General features: G+C 40.4%; 1 protein-coding gene across 10 annotated transcripts in view; it reads right to left on the reverse strand.

Annotated features, from left to right (window-relative positions):
- Positions 1-6: 6 nt before the first annotated feature.
- DEPDC5 (DEP domain containing 5, GATOR1 subcomplex subunit) overlaps positions 7-20,543 on the reverse strand; it is a 40,931-nt gene continuing 20,394 nt past the window's right edge. For 4 of the 10 annotated variants that reach the window (XM_035898329.1, XM_035898330.1, XM_035898331.1 and 1 more), the window contains exons 25-38: positions 17,655-17,720; positions 16,143-16,326; positions 14,813-14,973; positions 13,615-13,732; positions 13,273-13,440; positions 12,158-12,377; positions 11,148-11,281; positions 10,513-10,621; positions 7,615-7,677; positions 5,876-6,027; positions 5,024-5,101; positions 4,453-4,585; positions 3,491-3,599; positions 7-2,939 (exon numbers count right to left, since the gene is read on the reverse strand). In XM_035898329.1, the coding sequence (XP_035754222.1) occupies positions 2,509-2,939; positions 3,491-3,599; positions 4,453-4,585; positions 5,024-5,101; positions 5,876-6,027; positions 7,615-7,677; positions 10,513-10,621; positions 11,148-11,281; positions 12,158-12,377; positions 13,273-13,440; positions 13,615-13,732; positions 14,813-14,973; positions 16,143-16,326; positions 17,655-17,720 (2,126 nt within the window). In that variant the 3' untranslated portion in view covers positions 7-2,508. Of the gene's footprint in view, positions 2,940-3,490; positions 3,600-4,452; positions 4,659-5,023; positions 5,102-5,875; positions 6,028-7,614; positions 7,678-10,512; positions 10,622-11,147; positions 11,282-12,157; positions 12,378-13,272; positions 13,441-13,614; positions 13,733-14,812; positions 14,974-16,142; positions 16,327-17,654; positions 17,721-20,543 lie in introns of those variants that run through there. The other 6 variants (XM_009642867.2, XM_035898332.1, XM_035898334.1 and 3 more) reach the window with 4 other exon arrangements.

A 20,543-nucleotide genomic window follows, 5' to 3' on the forward strand; every position in this document is an offset into this window, starting at 1 on the left:
ATCACCCAGTTTTGTTTTGTAAATAAGATCCATTTTTGTCTTTGGGAAATGTATCATCTGCAATTTCTGAGTTGGTCTGGTATTGTCAGACAGACCAACATCTTCTGAGGTTTTTTTTCTTGCTCTTTTCAGTGGAATATCACTGTGAATGCAATGCTTGTGGTTAGAAGGTTATGGTGCCAGTTTTGTAACAAAGTATGTTGGAAAACAACATCCCAAAATCTGTAAAGCGAAAGCAGCTCAGTCAGGTAGATGTTGGTCATTAGTTAAGAGGTCAGCGATAACACCACAGTCCAGTGTGCCCAAACTAGCACACTGTGAAGAATGAGCTACCTGCTCCCTTAGACTGTTTCTTTTTCCAGATAATTCAGGCTTCACATTAGGGCTGGAGCTTCTCTCTCCACCTCGCCTGCAGCTGTAATTCACAGGCAAAGCAACAGGAACACAGTCCAGCCAGGTGTGAGCTAACCAAAAGGACCTTAAAAACTCATGAAAAATATCCATGTGTCTGAATTCAGAAGCTTTGGATCAAAACCAACTTAATTTTAATAGAATAAACTCTGGCATCTGTAGATCTGATTTTAAGAGGACTCACCTGCTTCCCAATTGTCTCGTACCATTGAGTATTTAACTAATGATTTATTGAGTAAATCGGAGAGGAGCAGGCAGGTTATTCTCCAGTCACAAACTACGCTATGTACGTGACTACAATTGCTAGTGCATGCATTGCTATAAATCAAAAGGGACAAGATTAGGTATATCACAGGTCAGACTTCCACTGGGAAGGGAAAGGGGAAAATCACTGGGCAAGTGACAGGGGAATTGGGGGGTATACAGATTTTAGAGATACATGGAGCTTGTTCCAGAGCTCCCAATGCTTGCATGCAATTTTATGTCACAGCCTGACATTTAGGGAAGGTGGGGAGGGGAAGAAATAAAAACCACAACCAAATCAAAGCCAAGAGAGGAACAAATGAAGTCACGTGGACCAGAGGTCATCTGGGTTTAGTAAAGCTCCTTGCCTCAGATGAACTGCTTAAGTTTGGTTTTGTTTTGTTTTTTTTTAATACTGTTTAGAAGAGGGACAGCACAGAAAGATCAATTAAACCAGTTCCTTTCTAAGAAAAGAGTTCCACACTGGATTTTTCTCCAAGAAACTATTATTCCTGGAATAACCAGACTGCATGTGAGCAATCTGGAGGCATTTTTCATTCATCCAAGGACTGCAAATTAGCCAAATAGCAGAATGGACATAATTCCAACTGAAATGAAAAAGGAGGGCTAAACAGGTTTGTAAGTACATCATATGCTGAGGGAATACACTCCTTCTTGGCTGGCATTAAAGAAAAAAGGTGAGAGGGGCACTAAAAAGCACCCTTCTGTCTTTGCCCATTTCCCCAGGTGCAAGCTTATTGAGTATCAGTCTTCTCATCTCACAGAAGACAGACATAGAAAAGTGAAGTGGTTTTCTTGGGCTAAATAGTGAGTAAGAGATCAAAGCAGGAACAGGATCTGGCCCAAGTACCTCCACAGCCTTCACAATACTTTCATGCCAGGCTACATTCAGGCTTCAGCTCTGGCCAATCATTGAGCTAATGAAGCTGGATACTAGCCAAGGCAACAGATTTTATCATGTGACAGGGAAAAATATCCTGCATATGTTTGCTTCAGGGAATTAACCATTAGTTCAGACTTCCTATCCTTAACATTTTCCCATTTCTGATGCTGTTCCTCTGCAAACAAGGCTTTCAGAAATACACAAGGATTACTGTAACTTCAGGTTTAAGAGATACTACACCAACAGTAAGTAACTTCTCTTCAGAAGGTCAAATACACAAAACGGACAACAGCAGAATTTTCTTTTTATCCGTAATTGGTAGGCCTTTAAAAGATGCATCTAAATAAAACTGAAGTTGCAGTTCCATAGCAATGATTTTTCTTGTAATTTTAAACAGCAAAAGCAAGTGACTCAGGCTGGCCTGGAAATGCAACAAAAAGCTGACAAAGCAACAGAGTCAATCACGCAGCCAGTATGTTTCACGGGCTGTTAGTGGTAGTCAGTGTTATACTACACACATTACAGAACTTTAGATATTACAATGGTATCTCGCCCAGCAGCAAGATCTTCCATACACAAACCCTACTGCTTCCATGCTGCAGGGATCATTTGTAGCTGGGCTTCCCAGACTTTAATATAAGGAGTCTGGCAATACACAGTTCACGTTCACCGAGAAGCCTCCAGCACATCACAGAAAACTTCTAACGTATCTGGATCTCACTGTGGCTTTTGCCATTAAATAGCAATTAGACATGCCTTTTTAAGTACAGTTTGGTTGCTCTGTTATTCTCATAACTTATCCCTCCATGCTCATCACAGGTTGTAAAGAGTCTCTGGATCTGCAAGGAGACTGAGTCAGTATTTTCCTCTCTGAATTCTAGAGGATGGCATGGGGGGGAGGTTCAGGAACAAGGAATATCTGAAGAATAATTTTTACCGTATTCCAGTACTCAGAAGCAAAAATTGCCTGACTCAGCCAGTGAAACATACCTCCAGCATATGAGAACAAGTCCCCATGCAAGACACAGGTAAGGCCAGCATGAAATTTGCAGCTTTATTGCTGGTCCACGTGAGATCATACCCTTGGCTGGCTGCTCTTCCCCTTTCAAACTATCCCCCTGAACTTCCCCAGCTGTCACCTGTGCTGTGCATCTACCTAATAGTGCAGCTGCCTGGCTCCGTCCTCCGAAACTGCGGCTAAAGGAACTGTGCCTACTTGCATAGGAGGCTGGGCGGCTGGGCAGCCAGGGCAGGAAAAACGCTGGGATTTCCGAGTGCAGGAGCTCTTCTGCCACAAATGCCACCTCAAACCATTTCCTCTGGAAAGCGGAGAAGTCATCCATAGCAGCTGTGTGCCACATCGCAGGCTGCTGCATGCCCACTGAACAGAAAGCAAGGGAAAAGACAGATCACAGTCAGAAACAAGTGTCTGAGACCAAGAAAGAGCCTTAGTTCTTTCTGAAAAAGGGGAAGAAAAAAAAAAAATGTTACATTGTCCGCAATTCCTTTTTTTTTAAAAAAAAAAAAAAAAAAAGACAAAAAGGCTGGGTTTCTTTGTTTCTGCCTGTCATACATTCCATTTACTCAAATAAGAGCCACTGACTGACAACAAGTAATGCCATTTTAAGGGAAATCAGAGGGCAGTAAACTAATATCATGTAGTTGCCTTCATCTGTAGCTTTCTGGACTTTTGGTATTTTAGAATGATATCGCCCATATAAGACCCACATGCTTTACTTTTTCCGAAATTCCTTTTTTTTAAAAAAAAAAAAAAAAAAAGACAAAAAGGCTGAGTTTCTTTGATTCTCTTTAGAGCAGTGGTTTTGGTTGCTCCCAAAGTGCATTTCTGCTGCAGCACCCATAAGAATCAAGCACAGATAGTGATTATGCAAAGGGATAATGAGGAAAGTCTTGTAATAACACAATGCTGACCTCGGTCTGGTTCTTTGTCCACAACAATCTTGTAAAAATAAAAGCCATAAATAAAGGTTCGTAAAGCTTCTCCAGACGCATGGACAATAAGCTGCTCTTCTAGCATTTTCTGAACAAAAAAAGAGAACAGAGCAAACACGATAAAAAAGAAGTCACTCTTCCAGTTACATAAAAAGGTTTCTAGAGAACATTAGGAAATAATTTTCTTTTACTTGACATCTTTTTGTCCAGATATGTGCTTAATGAGAATATCAGCAATGTTATCTCTTGATATTCAGTAAATGTAGCAAGTCCTTATCTCCCTGAGAGATTGCATTTGACCTTTCCGCAGATGTCTGCCTTCCTCCCTTACCCTGCTCTGGTTTGATAGATGGATTTATACGAAGGTAAGAACTGGACACAGCCTAGGCTCTCTGTTAATTGATATGGGATCTCAGCAGAGGAATGAACTCCAAAACATTTCCAACCTTGTGCCCCTGACACAGTTGGATAGGGAAGAAAAATAAATTCATAAACACAAGCAATGTATCTTGCGTAAAGTGTGTATACTTTAGCATCCATAAAAATGAGGTCATATACTGGTTTTATTACAACTTCATTAACTAATTATGAGAAGAAAAAACAATACTAAAACCAAAATCAAATCAGTAGTGTCTCATAATTCTAACACAATGGAGAGGTCTTGGTAACTACTAGCTAATAGGTTATACACAGAACTGTCATCATATTTAAGTGCAAAAAATAATATATATTACTACTCAAGAACATGTTGCTGGTTTGTGATAGGGAATCCAAAAACTGTCATCGTTACCTCACATTTTGTTGAACACTGTTTTCAATACCCATCAATAAGAGGTTTTTAATAATAAACAGAAATTATTGCTTTGCTTTCTTCTACAATTCTACTTTCTTCAGAGTGAGTATTTCTGGCCCTCCATATATCCCTTGAACAGTTCTCTTACCTGCATTATGTCAATCGCCATGGCTTGGGTTTGCACACCTTCCACGTTATTCACCAGCCAGTGTACAACTTCTGCACTGATGAAACAGTACGGAGAGAGGCCCTTCTGTTCAGAGAGCAGCTGGATCCCTGTGCTGAATCACAGCAAGTCACACATGTTAACATGGACTGACTGATAGTTCTTTTAAGTCACAAAGACAAAAATCGCTGATGGGGAAAAAGAAAAGGGGGATAAAAGATACAGGACAAGAAATGCACAACGCCCCCACAGTGACATACCATTAGCTTCTGGTAACAAAATGAAGAGCTGACACTTGACAGCACTTTAGTGTCTTACTGAGAATTCTTGCTTTGACAAGATTCTGGAATTCTAATAATTGAAGTCTCTGCAGCAATGCTTGCACCTCAATTTCTATAAAATTCCTTGTTGGAGAAATTGGAACTGAATAACAAAAGGAAGCTTAAAACTCTTCCACAGCTGGCATGGGTCTCTCCTTTGAGTGACTCCACACCTCATGCGCTCTTACAAAACATCTAGACAGATATTAAGCCTATTTATATTAAGATCTTACGTGGGGTGTTTCATGGCTTCGAGAATCTCTACCAAGGTGGAGGAGGAAGTCAGAGTGCTTGCTGAACACTGCTGTGAGCTGGGAAGTAAACAGAAGCATGTTCAAAAATCAAGGAAGCTGCCAGATTTGTTCAAATATGTACATTTAAGAAAAATGCTCTCTCTTCTCTTCCCAACAATGATTTTGCCACATTTATTTCATCTTTCATCTCAAGAAGGGCAACTAAAAGCATCAGACCTGTATTTTCCCCCTGAGGTCACTGGGTCATTGCTATATTGACCCAATGCACACTATATTACATACAGCCAGCCGCTGAGGAGCAATTGAGAACAAACATTTTGAGGCTGGCCTTTTTTTTTACTGTAATATACAACCTCAGGAAACAGGTGTTAATATAGTTTATTTTTAACGTTGCTTCCTCCCCGGTGTCTCGCCTCCAGGTTAGAACCTCTTGGATTTCATTAACTTGATCCAGTTAGACCTGCAGGGCCCCCCTTTGCTAAAACAGACACAAGACAGATGTCAATTCAAAGCCTGGTTTTCTGCTAGCAGATTTCAGAAATGGAATTTCTTCGTTCTTTGTTTCTTGAAGAATGAAGCTCTTTTTGTTGGTGGGGAAATCAGGTCTTGTGTTCATTTCATTCTGGAAAACTGGGTTGCAAGGCTTATTTTACTACCACCCTTTCTGCATGTGGAAATGCTGCAGTAAGGTCTTGTGACAAGTGCCTTCTAGTGCTGACAGACACAGCACATCTTGTTCTCAGGTTTCTGTTTAAGTGCCCATTCCTTGACACCAGAAAGGGGAATGTAACTGAACAGAACTGCAGTATAGCATTGCTGTGCTTTTCTCACCTGCCCTCTGCAGCACCAGTTGTAGTATATCCTTGGTCTGCAACATTCTGGGAGCTTCCCAAGGCCTGCGTGTTGCCCCTGTCTGGTAACTGCCCCATGCTTATTAACGTGTTGCCATCTGAGGTTGCAGGAACTGACTGATCTATGGAGACCTACAAGGAGTAAACACAGCCACATCTTTATGAAACTTATGATGTAAGCCTTTCCCATTTTCTCCCCTCCCTGCATCATCTGTACCTCAGCTCAAGTTTGTTAACAACAAGCAGTACTATAAGGCAAGCACAAGCATATGCAGAAAGGATAAATAGTGTCTTACTTTTGTCATCACTACAGACCTACTGACAAACATGAAATTCAGACCCCGGTAAAGATGAGGATCACCAATACAGCAACAGCTGTGTTGAGAGAACTACTGGCAAACCAGCAACACCAGTCCCAACCTGACATTTTTAACTTGAGTGAATAACTGATTATAAACATGCAATGGACAGAACAGGAAAATTAATTACTACGGGAAAGTAGTAAGCAGTTAGAAAAAAACAGTTTCAACTCTTAACTCTCAGACAAAAATATGCAAACCTATCACACGGAATTCAAGTTTCATAATGCGCAAAATCAGCTCATCTTCCTTCCTTTCTTAGGGTAGTATCAGGAGGCTGGTTAGCACCCACCCACACCTATGTCACCAAGACAACAAGAACACTTTCCTCCCGCAGGAACGCTTGCACTATTCCAATGGTAGACTGAATAGTTCACAAAATTAACATAAAATCATTTCAGAAAGAACATGAATGCTGAAAGATTCAGCAAAGTACAGGCTGTAATTGCCATCTGTCATTAACACGTATGGTTTAGGAAAGGCATATTATATAAAAGCTAGAGAGGTGGGGGAGAGGAACGCTAACAGCAGAGCAACTCAGTAACTCAAGCTGGTGTAAATATGAGGGCTGATCTGCCATGATGAATCCACAGCACATGCACAGCTGAAAATCACAAAGCTGGTAGTTTGACTTAGGTCTCATAGCCAGACCAGAGTCCTTTATTTATGCCATTTCTCACATCCCAAAATCTGCCACTCTGCAATGGCAGATGTCCCTTTTTGGGCAGCCAAAACTGGCAGATGCTCCAATGTGGAATCTACAGTTCCCACAGCCAGCTAAATCCACTCTACCTCCTCAGAGCTCACTTCAACCAGCAGTATTTTCTATGGACACACTGTGTTACTGCTAACTCTTAACTGGTTTTAAGTGTATAAACAATTTCTGTCACAGTAACTCTTAAACCAAGATGACACTGGTATTTTCAGCCCTCAGTTGTTCAAGAATCCAAGGACACAATTCGACTTGGATCTCCCCAGAGCTACCTGTCAGTCAAATACCAGAGAAGAAATTTAGCCAAGAACAAGATGAGTAAGCTGTTGCCATTTTGTTTAGCAAAGGAAGATGGAAAACGAGTACTTATTGAAACACAAAAAGAGAAGCTTCAGTAGTTGACAAGACAGTACTGCAAAGGACAGTAAGGCAGGGCACATGAACATCCAAAGCACATCACAAACATTGAACGGTGGAAGGAGATAGTTACATCCACCAGCCACTTTGTCCTGCTAATGCTGTGCATCTCTCAATGAGCAGATCTGGAAACCACCACAGTTTCCCCACATAGCAAGCTCAGGACAAAAAAATGCTTTCCATCACCTCCGTCCAAAAGCCAGAGATGACAAGAACCCATTCAAAACTAACCTGTGAGTAGAAGGTTGAAGCTGTACGTGGGCTGCGAACAAAATCCATAAAGAAGGCCCCATCCTGAAGGCATCAGAGGAAGTAGGCCCATTAATGGCAACAGCAACAGGAACAAGGAGTTGAAGAAAAGCAAATACAAGGTTGTGCAAGTATGAAATGACCACAGAGAGAAAGTATGAGGAGAATGCAAATCCCAACCAGACCCAGAACGTCAGATGCAGCAGAATGCAGAGCATTACTCGCACACATACCCTTACTTTCTCTCTCTGTAACAAGACATTGCTCTTCCTTAGCACAGATGCTTTTCCAAAGATTTGAAAATGACACTGATCAGAAGCCAATTGAAACTACAGCCTTCCCTCCATGCTTCACAGGAGAAAGACTCAAGCTCTAAAGTATGTGGGTTTCCATCCCAAATGCAAAGCTGAATAGTGATACAGAAACGTGTAGAACTGCATGTGTAATGACAAATATCCAAAGGAGGACAGCTTTTTTTCTAGTCTGTCAGTCACTGAAATGATAAAAGAGGGAGAGGAAAGAAGCTCTTTTTAGGAAGCACACTCTTCCTCTCAAATGCAGGTCTGGTATCGTGCAAAGGAAAGGGAAGAAAAATTCATCACAAAGATCTTTCCAACACTGTGTTTAATACTTCATGCAAAATTAAACAGACACTGCCTGTGCTATGTTCCCCGCCTACTTGCAAACCCTGGATGAATTTATCCCCGGCTGCTATTCAAAGATGTGTCAAGATTCTCTTATCACATAAGACAATGCAGTGGAAATCAACTAGATTTTTATTCCTTATTTGCAATTCTTTATTCTGTTCCCTAGGCAAAATATTTTGTCTAGCCTGCAGTTAAGATGATGCTTACCCTGGTATGTACATATAAAACACTTTCTGGAAGAATCAATGCCAGGGTTATATGGCTGGCAATTTATGCAGTGCAGAAGCAGAGCCAAGCACCCTGTATCTGTAATGGCAAAGGCTTCCTAAACAGATTATGCATCAAACTAACTCACTATGTTAAAAATCATACTGTATTTCCCAGGAACTGGCTGAAGTGACTTGTCAGTTCTACTCTGAAACAGAGTAAAGGTGGAACCAGTGGCTCAGTTTTGTTTTGGAGTAACTCCAGCACTGCATAGCATCCTAGAAAAGCACTTGCTCCCTTGGCTGCTGACAGAGCACACAGCTGTGACAATTTGTCAGTACTTAGGCTGCAAGTCTCTGGACAGCCAATAGACATACCCATGCTGGTGAGCCCTAAAGGGGTTGTGTTGTCCTGGAGACATGAGGCACACACTTGGCTGATGTTTCCAAGTGAGCACAAAGTTGCCTGATAAGGCTACCTGTCCACGGGCACCTTTCCAACAAGTGTGAGGTGTCAATTTGGAAATGCCAACTGCTTCTTTCCCAGTCTCTATGTGTAAATATTTATAGGAGTGTTTACTATTGTAGCATAAAAGGCTTTCAACTGATAACACGCTCTTTCAGATTCTCCACTTAGCCCTCCAGAGAGGCTTTTGAATATTTTTACTTTTAAAATTACACAAGATCACATTTGCTGGTAGCACAAAGTCTGATACTTTGTTTCCAACACACTAGGTGCCATTGCTAAGGAATCCAATTTTGCCTTTTTCCCTCTGCCGCACAGAACAACCGAACACAACATTCTTGTGTCCTGTGCCCTACAGGGAAGTTTCACCAGTTTTACTGGTAGAAAGAGATATTTACAGTTTCTTTAAATAAAGAGGGAAGTTTGTTGATTTTCCAAAATGGTAGAAGAATAATTCAGGCAAAGCCTGAATTATGACCTGCAAGTTTGTAAACATGCCTCAAGTCAATTTCAGCACCTCCTTTTTCCAAAAGCCTGGCATGACCTGCTCCAGAATCTCATCTGTGTTTTGGAAACACTCTCATTCTACACATAGGTATCAATTACTAAGATGATTGCAGTTACTCTATCACTTCGACAAGCAATATCCAGGTGTCCAGAATAACACAACACATGACCGTCGTGGTGCCAGAAAAGGGTGGATGTCAAAACACTAGATGCTAAGAAAAAAATACCAAAAGAGATGGTTGATAGTGGGGAATCTGAGAAGAACTTCTTTGTAACACATCAAACTGTTGAACCCAAAGATGGGTCACACTTAAGCATTGTATCTTTGTTCTGTTCCTTGTTACTTCTGCTAAAAGACCTTCACACCAGAATACAGAAAAATAATCAACTATTTCTCGTTGGTCTTGGAAGGTGTAGTTTCTGCTCTCCTGGCACACTCAGGACAGTTGACAGGAAGGCTGTGGCACAGCACAGTCTTTTCTTTAAGTGTCTGAAGAGAGCTCCAGGAAGACTGTTTTCTCCAGCCTGGAGTCCAGCCAGTGAAGGAATGACATCTAAATCACTACGCAGGAACACATCCTCTCCTCTAAGCAGATGCAAGTGACTTAAGTTCCTGCTGTTAAAATTCCACTGAAGCGTCACACAGTCACGCTCTAGAGCTTGATTTTGCTCTTAAAGACAGCCTTCATATAGATGCAGGCAGCACTGTACTACTAAATCTAAAAAGCCAACCCTGACTGAACTGAAATGTGCTACCAGAAAAGTAGATGGACTAATTAACAAATACCATTTAAATTAGCAACACACTGAGATAACATCCCAGGGATTCCACCTCATTGTCACAGAATTAAAGAATTGAAGGATAGTTGTGGCTCAACCTCTTCTTATGCCCTTACACACAATTGCTTAAGAGCATCATCAGTAGAGGAGCAGTCCTTGCTTGATTAGAGAGTAAGATGTGGTATGATATAGCCATGTGCTTAGAGAAATAATCTATTATTTGAGAAATTCTTATGTAAAAAGAGGAGCTAAAGACGGACCAGAAAGCTCTTACCTTACGAGGGCTGTCCATATAGGTGGGTGTGATAGCAATGCTCCCACTCTCTGAAGGCTGCCCAGAGCTCTTCCCAGAAAGCATTGCTGCTTGCTGCTCCCCCAGTGTCCTAAAACAAAAGGAACGAATCCAGAGGCTGTTAAAACATATTCTGTGCCAGCTTCTACCTGAAGGCAACTGTTGCAGAGGGGTACTACCATATTTCCAGACATTTGCTTTCCCACACTCTGAAGCAGAGTCAATCCAATGTTCTCTAAGTAGTTTTTACCCCACATAAACAACATTGGCCCTCAAACTTACTCACTTTTATCATGTATGTCTAATGCTACCTTATCATTAAAAAAAATTAAAATATCTTATGTATTTAACAACAACAATGTTTTAAATTATGTTTACAGCATATCTTGTATTAGTACGAGTTTCTTTGAACCATTCTAGATCAATACTGAAAAAGAACCTCAGAAGTTTCACAGGTATTTTAATAGCTGTTACCAGTGCAAACAAGCTGTTTTCTTTAGGCTGTATGTTACCCAATGTTTATACTGAGACCACTCAACTGGTGTGGTGTTACTTGTGTACACTTATATCAGAGCACTTATACGTGCTCTTCTCACAGCCTAGTTGCAGAGACTCACTTCTGACTGGCTTCCATCTGCAGCAGAGCTGAGAGTGCTGAGGTTCCCTTCTTCCCAATAGGAGGCCCAGGCTGCTCCAGAGAGTGGGTGGGAATTGGACCAGCAATCTGCAAGCCTTTCATGGCAGACCCTTTCTAAGAAAGAAGAAATGAAAACACAGACTTAGTCAAGCTATGCTTAACTAGTAAGCAAGAACGCAACACCTCACGTCAGCAGAGCTTTATTAAGTGCACTTTAAAAAGGGAGTTAAACCATAGGTACACAAGAAATGAAACAGCCTAGTGTCTTGTATGGATGCTATTCTCAAAATAAAATGGATGTTATTTTGGAAAAGGTGGATTTGCTCTGAAATAAATTACCCCATTCAGCGTGTGACTTGGAAGAGAATTCGATACACGCTAACCAGTTTCTCATCACCCTCTTGAAACTCCTGTTCACCAGGAATTCACCCATATGGTTCTCCTTTCAAGATCCTTTTCGTAGGTCTGCAGCACACAGCCAACCCAGCTAGAAGTTACCAGCTTAACTACCTCACAGATCCCTTTTTATCAGTTATCTGCATCACAAGGCACAGTAACATGTCCAGGCTAACCATATCTACAGCACAAAGCAATGAACGTTTGCAAAGAGGTAGCAACAGCTTGTGGTAAGAGAAGACCAGCTGAGCTAAAAATAGAGCACCAACAGGCTAAGGCATGGCTATGCTATGCAGAAGAGCTTGGCTTCTCATTGAGTGAGCTAACTGTTCCAATTCTGGTTCCAGCCACAGCAGCGTGGGATACCCATTCCAGGTAAATTTAATTCATTCAGGAATAGCAAGGTGTTAACAAGGCCATACTCTTTGAAGTCTGAAATAGTATGTCAGTCAGCACAGTGCTTTACGTATGGATTACACACACATATACCCCTCAGCTTCCTTGGGACTATCTCAGGGTCTCTCTGCTAATGCTTCATTAGTAGTTCAGATAAAACTCAAACTCAGCTTCTCACCCAACTAAAAGCTGACTCACTCGAATCATTCGATCAGATCGATGGCGTCGACGAATGCGGTTCAAACCCTCCACAAAGCGAATGAATCCATCTAGGAGCTGCCACTCCTCCTCATCAGAACGGGGCTTGTCCCCGTACACATCACAGTGCACCTCTCCTTCCATAATGCGCTTTGTGGCACTGATGCAGGCAGGCAGAAGCAGAAAGCGGGTCCTCCAAAATTTCAGTGACTCGATAAGGCTGACGGAATATGGGAGACAGGACAGAGTTCAGCAGTTTCCTATGGAGGACTTTACATACCTGTCTTTACATAAAATACATATTTGTCTGCTGTAAATTTCAGTGAGTATAGTGACAATCTCTTTCTGCCATCCCTAAGTGAGAAAGAGCAGATATGCAAAGGAATGGCCATCAATGGCCATCAATATTACTGGGAACTATTAAAACATTGATAAGCAGAAGAGGAAACAAGGCTATCTTCAGAGTAATTGTGTCAGAGATGTATTTTCTTTTCTGTAAAAGACAGGCTACAAAGGATTTTCCTCTAAAAAAAAGCGAAAAAAAATGAATTTTGAAGGTACACATTAGAGCAGAAGGCATTTCGATTGAGACCTGAAAAGAAAAAGATAAAGAAAGACTGGTTTTGTTGAGAGAAGAAATCAAAAAGGCTATTGATACTAGTGGAGATACCCCATATTGCTAACAAGAATCCCTGCTCTACGTAGCTTAGGAGTAGGACTACAGTCAAGCTAAGCCTAGGACTCAACCAAGCCTCCAACAGACTCAAACTAAATGGAAGTTTTGAGTCAGATCCAGAAATGAGTAAGCAGCCAAGAAAAGCATCTGTGTGGTACAAAATGCCACCACATTTCTTTGAATTTGTATCAGAGGAAAAAAAAATAGTTCATGCTGAATTTTGTGATCCAGACTCTGTATCAAAGATCAGATCAACAGCAACACAGAGTAAAATTCCCACAAGGCAACGGCTGCTAGCACCATGCAAGTAAAAGCAGGCCAGTTACTCTCCCTGGAGTACTGAGCATTTGTGGGTTGAACTTGTTGAAGAAATTTTAGGTCAAAAAGGAAAAGAGGCAATTAGGACACAGAACAGTCTGGATGGAAAAGGAGATCTCACCTGAAATCCTCAGAGCCAGCAGAGCAGATATACTGATCCAAGTAATTCCATTTGTACTCTTCTAGTCTCTCATGGGAAAATTCTACCCAGCAAGAGACAAATTCAGAGTCAGAGTGTGAGGGGCACAAGCTGTAAGTGTAGTTTATCTGAGCAGATTCATATGGATACCTAAAAGAGAAAGCGCAAACATTAATCTCAGCATCATCGGTAGCAGTGCTTCTCTTTCTTCTCCCAAAGAGAAAGAAGGTTCTACAGTATGTTCTTTCAAGCAAGTACAGGCATCTGGAAAAGGATGTTCATCTGAACATTGATAGCAAACTGCTCAACCAGAGAGATACTCACTTTGGCAGGTATCGAGTCACAGTAATTATTTTGTCTTTTAATGTTACTTTGTGGAAAGTACGTCCCATACTCAGCCAGTACTGATCTTCTTCCTCAGGTCGATTCCTTGATACAAGACCTAATTGTAAAAAGCAAAACACATCCCCTTTCAGCTTACTGCAATAGTCAGAACTATCAACAAACTGCACCTATAGAAAGAGACTCCAGAATTGGGCTTCTGAAATCAAGACAAACTAAAAGCCATCTTTCAGGCCACCTTTTCAAGGAAGATACGCACAATGATCCTTTTGTTTTTACAGTTAAGATTTGCTAGCACCACAACCGAAGAAAAAGGGCATTCACAATTCATACACCACCAAGATAGACCTCCTCTATTTAGGACAACTAGAGAACAGACAATACAAAGTATTGAGAAACTGGTGGATATGATGGTAAAGCTGGGCTCCACTTTCGCTTCCCCTTTGTGCTTTATTCCTGGAACTAACCACTTAAGTAAGCTCGGCACTTTACCAAAGGAGCCTTGCTGCTCATTCCCAGACCTACCATATATATAACTACCATATCCTATTCACATGTATTCCTGTCTCTATATAACACTGTACCACGCTGATTTGTCTAGAGAATATCCAGAAAAAAAGTCAGAAGTCAAATAGTAAGTCAGATTCTGTCAAAGGAATATATGATACCCTTTTAACCCACTCCAGTCCTCTGGGGTTTAACTACGTTTAGCTGATTTCATGGCTTCAGGAAAATGAAGCTTTACTTGCCTACCTGGGACCTTCACAACTATTTTAGAGTTAGGAAACTGCTTCTAGTTATGTACATTTGGGAGCTTTGCGTCTGTCTTCTTCTAGAGAAGCGCCTGCCCTGCAGTCATCATGTGATTTGTGTTCAAGATTTATTCACCCAAATGGCACTCAAGCCATATTTCACTTGGGTTCACCATCATGAATATAAGCCCAGTTTCTTACTACAGTTCAAAGATCCTGCACTTGTCCCTTCATGGTGCAGCTGAATTGTTTGGGCTGCCCCAGATCAGGCGCTCTCCCAGCAAAGATTTTCATATAACAACAAAAAAATAAAAGAAAAAAAGAACAGAGTGCTTCAATTAACGTCTGTGCCTGATTCATAGAGGTTACTGGGATTGGCAGAATGAGAGGAAGAGAGAAGACTGAACTGTCAGTACAAAGTCACTCACCTCGACTGTAAAGAGGACTGCTGCTGAGCGGCGGTGGCACAGTTGTGGCTGGTTTCTGTGGTTTGGATTGCACAATAATTTGATAACCTTGCATGAGACGCTGACAAATAAACTCCTCAAACACCTGTTGGGCTGTCATCTGCACTCCTTCCTCATCTCTCCTGAACACAAAGGTTAAGAAGACTAGAATAAGGAAGTTGACCACACACCTATTCTTAGCTCTGCATTTCCTAATTAAGGATTTATGCCTGTACTGGGCTCTGCGCAAGTGGAGCCCTCTGCCTGTGAAAACCAACCTGCAGGAATGGGAGAGAAAAACAGGTATCTTTCTATTTTAAACAGCTGATGATGAGCTGTCTGGCAATACTTATTAATGCCTTTGAAAGCAGTTTTGCAACCAGTAACAAATTTGCTTACAACAGCTGTTAAACTTTAAAAAATTCATTAATGATCACTTTTACAGCATTTTGCAGAGAATCTCAATGCAGTCTGCAAGTGTTCAGCAGAGCTCAGGACTGCAAGTGTGCAGGCAGTGCTCCACCCTCTCCCACAGCAGGAAGTCTAGAGCAGAGAGAGATTAAAAGACATATCACTATGGCATCTTATTACAACTACTTCTGCTCTGAACTTTGCCTTCCTGCTATAAAGGCACATTTGACATTTCTTTTAGGTGTTTCTTCATTAATCCTGCTATTTCCTGCGTATTTCAATCACCCTGACTAATATTTTGGGTTTGTTCCCATAAAGCAGCAACATGAACAGGTCTTTCTGATGTCTTGAAAGTTGTGGAAAGTTTGAAAAATGTTTAAGAAGATGAGACAGCTTCAGAAAAAACCCAAACCAACCTTATGAAAGAACAGTTACCAGAGACCTCCAAGATAAGCTGAGAAGTTCTATTTATCCCATTAACACTATTTTCCAGCAAGATTCTTTAAACTAAACATCCCTGAAAATGAGGATAAGCATGTTAAACACTGTGCATACACATGGATTTGCTCCCTTAGTGTTTCCAAAATACTTGCTAGAAAATAGATTAACAAAGCTGATGGCTTGAAGTTGATTTTTTTGATTGAAGCACAACAGAGGAAATGTAAAATTTTGTTCACAAAATTTATAACAAAATCTACAGAACACAACACTGTCAGATGGTAACATCAGAAAAGGTGCAAAGTTACCACTGAAAAGAAAAAAACCTAAGTATTCTGCTGCTAACTATGCTGGCAATTTATCTTTCTCTTTTACAGTCTTCAAAGTGTTCCTCTTCCACCAACTGCGCCTTAAACACTTTGATTCAACGCAAGTTACTTTACAGAGAAGGTGCTGGCCAAACCTGTCAATGTCAGCTTCTGGGAGGAGATCATAGCAACCCTCAGTGTAATCATTCTGCAGACTCTGACGGTCAGGGAAGTAGTCCGTGGTAAGAGGGAGACATGCCGGAGTAGTGAGGGATTTCCAGTCCACTCCAACTGTACAACAGAAGCCTGGCACTACGGGGGGAGCAGACAGCGTCAGAACTGCCTCGTTGTATCATTGGGGGGCAGACAATGGGGGCATATATGGTCACCCATGAAAAAATAGGGTGCAGAGGAAGATGAAAGAAACATGTGAAGAGGAAAGTTAGAAAGAATGAGGGACAAAAACAGAGTTGGCATAAAGTCAACAGGGACAAAAAGGGGATGGAATGGGAAGGGAAAAGGAAAGCAGGACGGGAAGAAGGGAGGGAGAGAAAGAGACAGAGTTTGTTAAACAATGCAGTGCACATGCTAATTCCATCCCATCATGCAAATGGCATTCAAAGTTAACACATTTAATTTTTTGTTGATTGAAAGCTAGAGCTCTTCCAAAATTACAGCAAGTCAGATGCAGTTACTCATGATTAACAAAACAGATCAACATTCCAAGTCTGAACAAAAAAAAATCAGACCAGCTTTGCATCCTAGACAACTGCAGAAGGAGCTGGGGATAAGGAGAGAAAGAATGACAGACCAGCCTCTTTCTGGAATAGTACAACAGCAGCAAAGGGAGTATTTCTACAGTTATAAAAACAGAAGGACAGATCCAGAGGGGTGGGAAGACCAGAAAAGTAGTAACTTGGAAAGCAATCCTTCCCCACACCCTTCCTAGAGTTATGTCACAGTTCTGAGATTACAGAGATCTAAAACTAGACATTAAAAAGCAAAAGTTAACTCAATTATATCAAATCATCATTCACTACTGTACTACATCCTAACTTGCCTCAAATGATCTGTATCAAGGCACTTGGCCAACTACTAATTCTTAACTTCTTCTCATAGAGATCTTACATAGAGAAAGTTATTTTACTGTAAAAATGTTAATATTAATGGCAGGAACACCGCACAAGAAAGTAATGCAGGACAGGCTGCTCTAAAGAAAATGTTTTCTTAAGCAGTGATACACTTGATTCTGTATTAGATGAAGACAGATATTTCCCAGTAAATGGTACCAAATTCAGAAATTGACTGTACAACCACTGCTTCAATTCAGTGGTGCCAAGCAAACTTTTCATACTGAGAGGCAGATAAGAGTCCAACAGCTTTAGCTTTTTGCATAATAGTGTCTGGTAAGGAAAGAATTTCAGATGTAATACAACCACCAGTTTCACATATTCTTAAGAGATACAGAACTGCAATCATAGTGAGACACACAGTACAAGGAGATCCTGCAAATTACTGCAGGGCAAAATATAAACTACTGCCAAATGCCAAGCAGGCTCCTCAGTTTCTTGCCTACCACCTCCTGACGCCCCTATGTATGTACATTCCCTTTCCCTCCCTATCTTCCCCCCTATGCAAACTCTTTTCCAAACCTTCCTCCTGCTTACTTGGATCTGGAGAGTTAGAGACAGCATCTTCTAAGGAATCCTTGTTCTGAGCTTTGAGGTTCATTCCTACAAGAAAGAAATATGTATTTTGTTTTAAGCAATTATGCACTTCACTTTAATTTCAAATAAAAATAAATCAAAAGCATGCAAATATTTTAAGAATATGGCATTTCTCTCCTTGGAAAGAACTCAGGGTTCTGCACAGCAAAAAAAAATACACAAAGGCAACTAATGAGGAAAAAGACACCTTGGATGAAATTTGAACATCTCATTAGAAGTGTTCAGTAGTTAAAAGACAAGCAAAAACAACCTCCGCAAAATGGCAAAACACATCTTGAAAAGTAGATGCCATAAAAAGCAAATAACAAAAAAATAAAGTCACCTGTAATCATCTAGCTTGCAGCTAAGTACTTTTAAATACATTCAGTACACAAAACCAGAATCTTTTTTACTGGTTTTCCTGTTTTATGAACAAGGGATAAGTTAAGAGGAAGAATTTGATAAAACACAGGAGCAGCAAGAAAGTAAATTATAACAGACTTTCACCTGGTGGGAGAGGAGAATCCATATATAACATTCTAATTATCTAAGACTCTGAAGAGTCTAAGTAATTTATGAAAATCATGATACAGATTTACTCCAATTCCCACATTTTTAGGCATAAACTACCAGCACACATTTCACCTCTGCCAGGGGGTGGGGAGGAAACAAAACAAACAGTTGATCTTGATTCAGCAAACACAAACTACCTTTGTATCCCTTACCAGGCTAAAAATTTGAAAAGTAATAACTAAGCCTTCAGTGCCCCTAAATAGGTCCAATATATTAATTACAGACTGTTTAAAATGACCATGTTCTGACAAGACAGCAATTTCCATTATGTTCCAACCTGTAAAGTATACCTTGGTCCATACGTCACTAAGAACAAACAGTAAGGAAGTTTTTATTCATTATGAAAGGAGATTAAATGATAGCTATTGAAGAGATGCTCAGTTTTTGAGCAAAATTCAGTTTATAATAACCTAAATAAAGACTAATAAGGGACTTAAGACTAATGAAAATTTATATTTAAGTTTTGATTAGGACTTAAGACCTAATTTTTTTCACTGTCAAATGGATTAGTTCTAAGCAGCCTATTAACCTGGAAAATAGATACTAAAACTACAGCTCAGTGAACACTAAGCCAACATGATGCTATGGTACCCCTTGACCAGCTCTTCCTAGTTCCCATTTCACATCTGTCTACTGTATTTGCAGCAACATTTGTGTAGTTACAGTGAAACAATCCACACAGCAGAGAAAAACCCCAGTTACTCTTCATTTGGATCAATCCCCTGAGCTGCTGCTTCACCATGTATTATGGCACATGAGAAGAAATGAGCAGCTAAGGAGACAAGAAAAATTGCTGGCTTAAAAGGCATTTATCAAAATACATATTTCAGGAAGCCTCCAAACATTTAAAAGGAGTCATTTTTATAAAACTAGTTTATGTAGATTTATTCAGGAAATTGATATCAACATCATAACTGCTGCTCTAAATAGCATTTACTAACAGAAAGGATGGTTATCTGCTTGCATGACGATGCCAGTAAAACAGTAGAGGAGCTGGCTTAAATTGGCATTCATCTTTCACCAACTCCGCTGATGCCATCTGCCATCTAGTTAGGGAATTGCAACAAGATTTATTTGCTCTGAACCATCATCTACCATCTGCCGGACAATAGAGACAATTTACTGAATGCCGGTGTAAATAGATGGAGTGATTCTTCACTGTGAAGCCCATGTTGCAACAAAACACGCTGTGGGCAGCAGAGGAGAACCAGACTCACTGACAAATCATATTTTTGGAAATAAAAAAAAAAAAAAAAAAAAAGAACAGTTTCATTTCATAGGTGACTCAAACCATAAGGGAGAAACATAAGTCAAATCACTGAGTCACCGTGTGGCAGCTACAGATGGCTGAGGGTGTTTAGTCAGGGAAGGTGCTCATAACAACTTTCACAAAGGCAGACACAGATTAACTTCCACCACATACATGATTTATATCCCATCTATAGACACAAAAGACTTCTATAAAACACAAGCATGTTTATTGCCAGGATATGCTCTGCATCTACGTTGTGCAAATTGTATCCAGCAGCTGAAATGCAGTTTAGCAATTGTGAAAACAAAGTCTATCTGGAAGGCAGGAAAAAAGTACTAAAGCAAGAAAATGAAACGTATTCAGATGAATACATAAAAGGAAACAGCAGAACAAAATCACTTTTAATGCGACTACATGAACACAAGACAAGAGAGACACAAGAAAATTAAGTCTGCTAACTTCTTTATGGCTCTTCAAGGTATGAGCATGGGGGAAAACATAATTGTTTTCATCAAAATGCAGTTCTGAAGGGGGAATTTTTTTAAAAAATAGTCTTTAAATTGGTTTTGAAAAAAGAAGTCTTGAATGCTATAGACCAAAAGATCAATTTTTTTTCCATGTGCCTATCTAAAAAGCACATCCATAAAATCAGAAGGTAGGTTGCAAAAAAACAGACAACACAACAGAATGCTTAGCATAGCATGTGGTCCCACTTACAGGATTCAAAAGAAATGTTGAGAATTTCCACTGATTCAGGTGTCTGGGTAAGGTGAGAAAGACAATGCTAATCTTCAGCTGAAAGTACAGACACGTGTCTTCTCTCAAAAATGTCATGAAATATTTTGGGTTCTGTGTATAACATTTAGTATAAGCAGCACCATGTTCAAAGTGCTTAAAATCTGGAGACAGTGCATTTGTAGATAATGACAACGCTAGAAAACACTGAATCCCAGAACTTACCGCAAAATAAACCTGCTTTTTTACAGCTTCTCTCAAAATCTAGACACAACCAGACTTTATTCTTT

This window comes from Egretta garzetta, unplaced genomic scaffold, assembly GCF_000687185.1.
Source record: "Egretta garzetta isolate BGI_Z169 unplaced genomic scaffold, ASM68718v1 scaffold7, whole genome shotgun sequence".
In the NCBI taxonomy this organism is placed as follows: domain Eukaryota; kingdom Metazoa; phylum Chordata; class Aves; order Pelecaniformes; family Ardeidae; genus Egretta; species Egretta garzetta.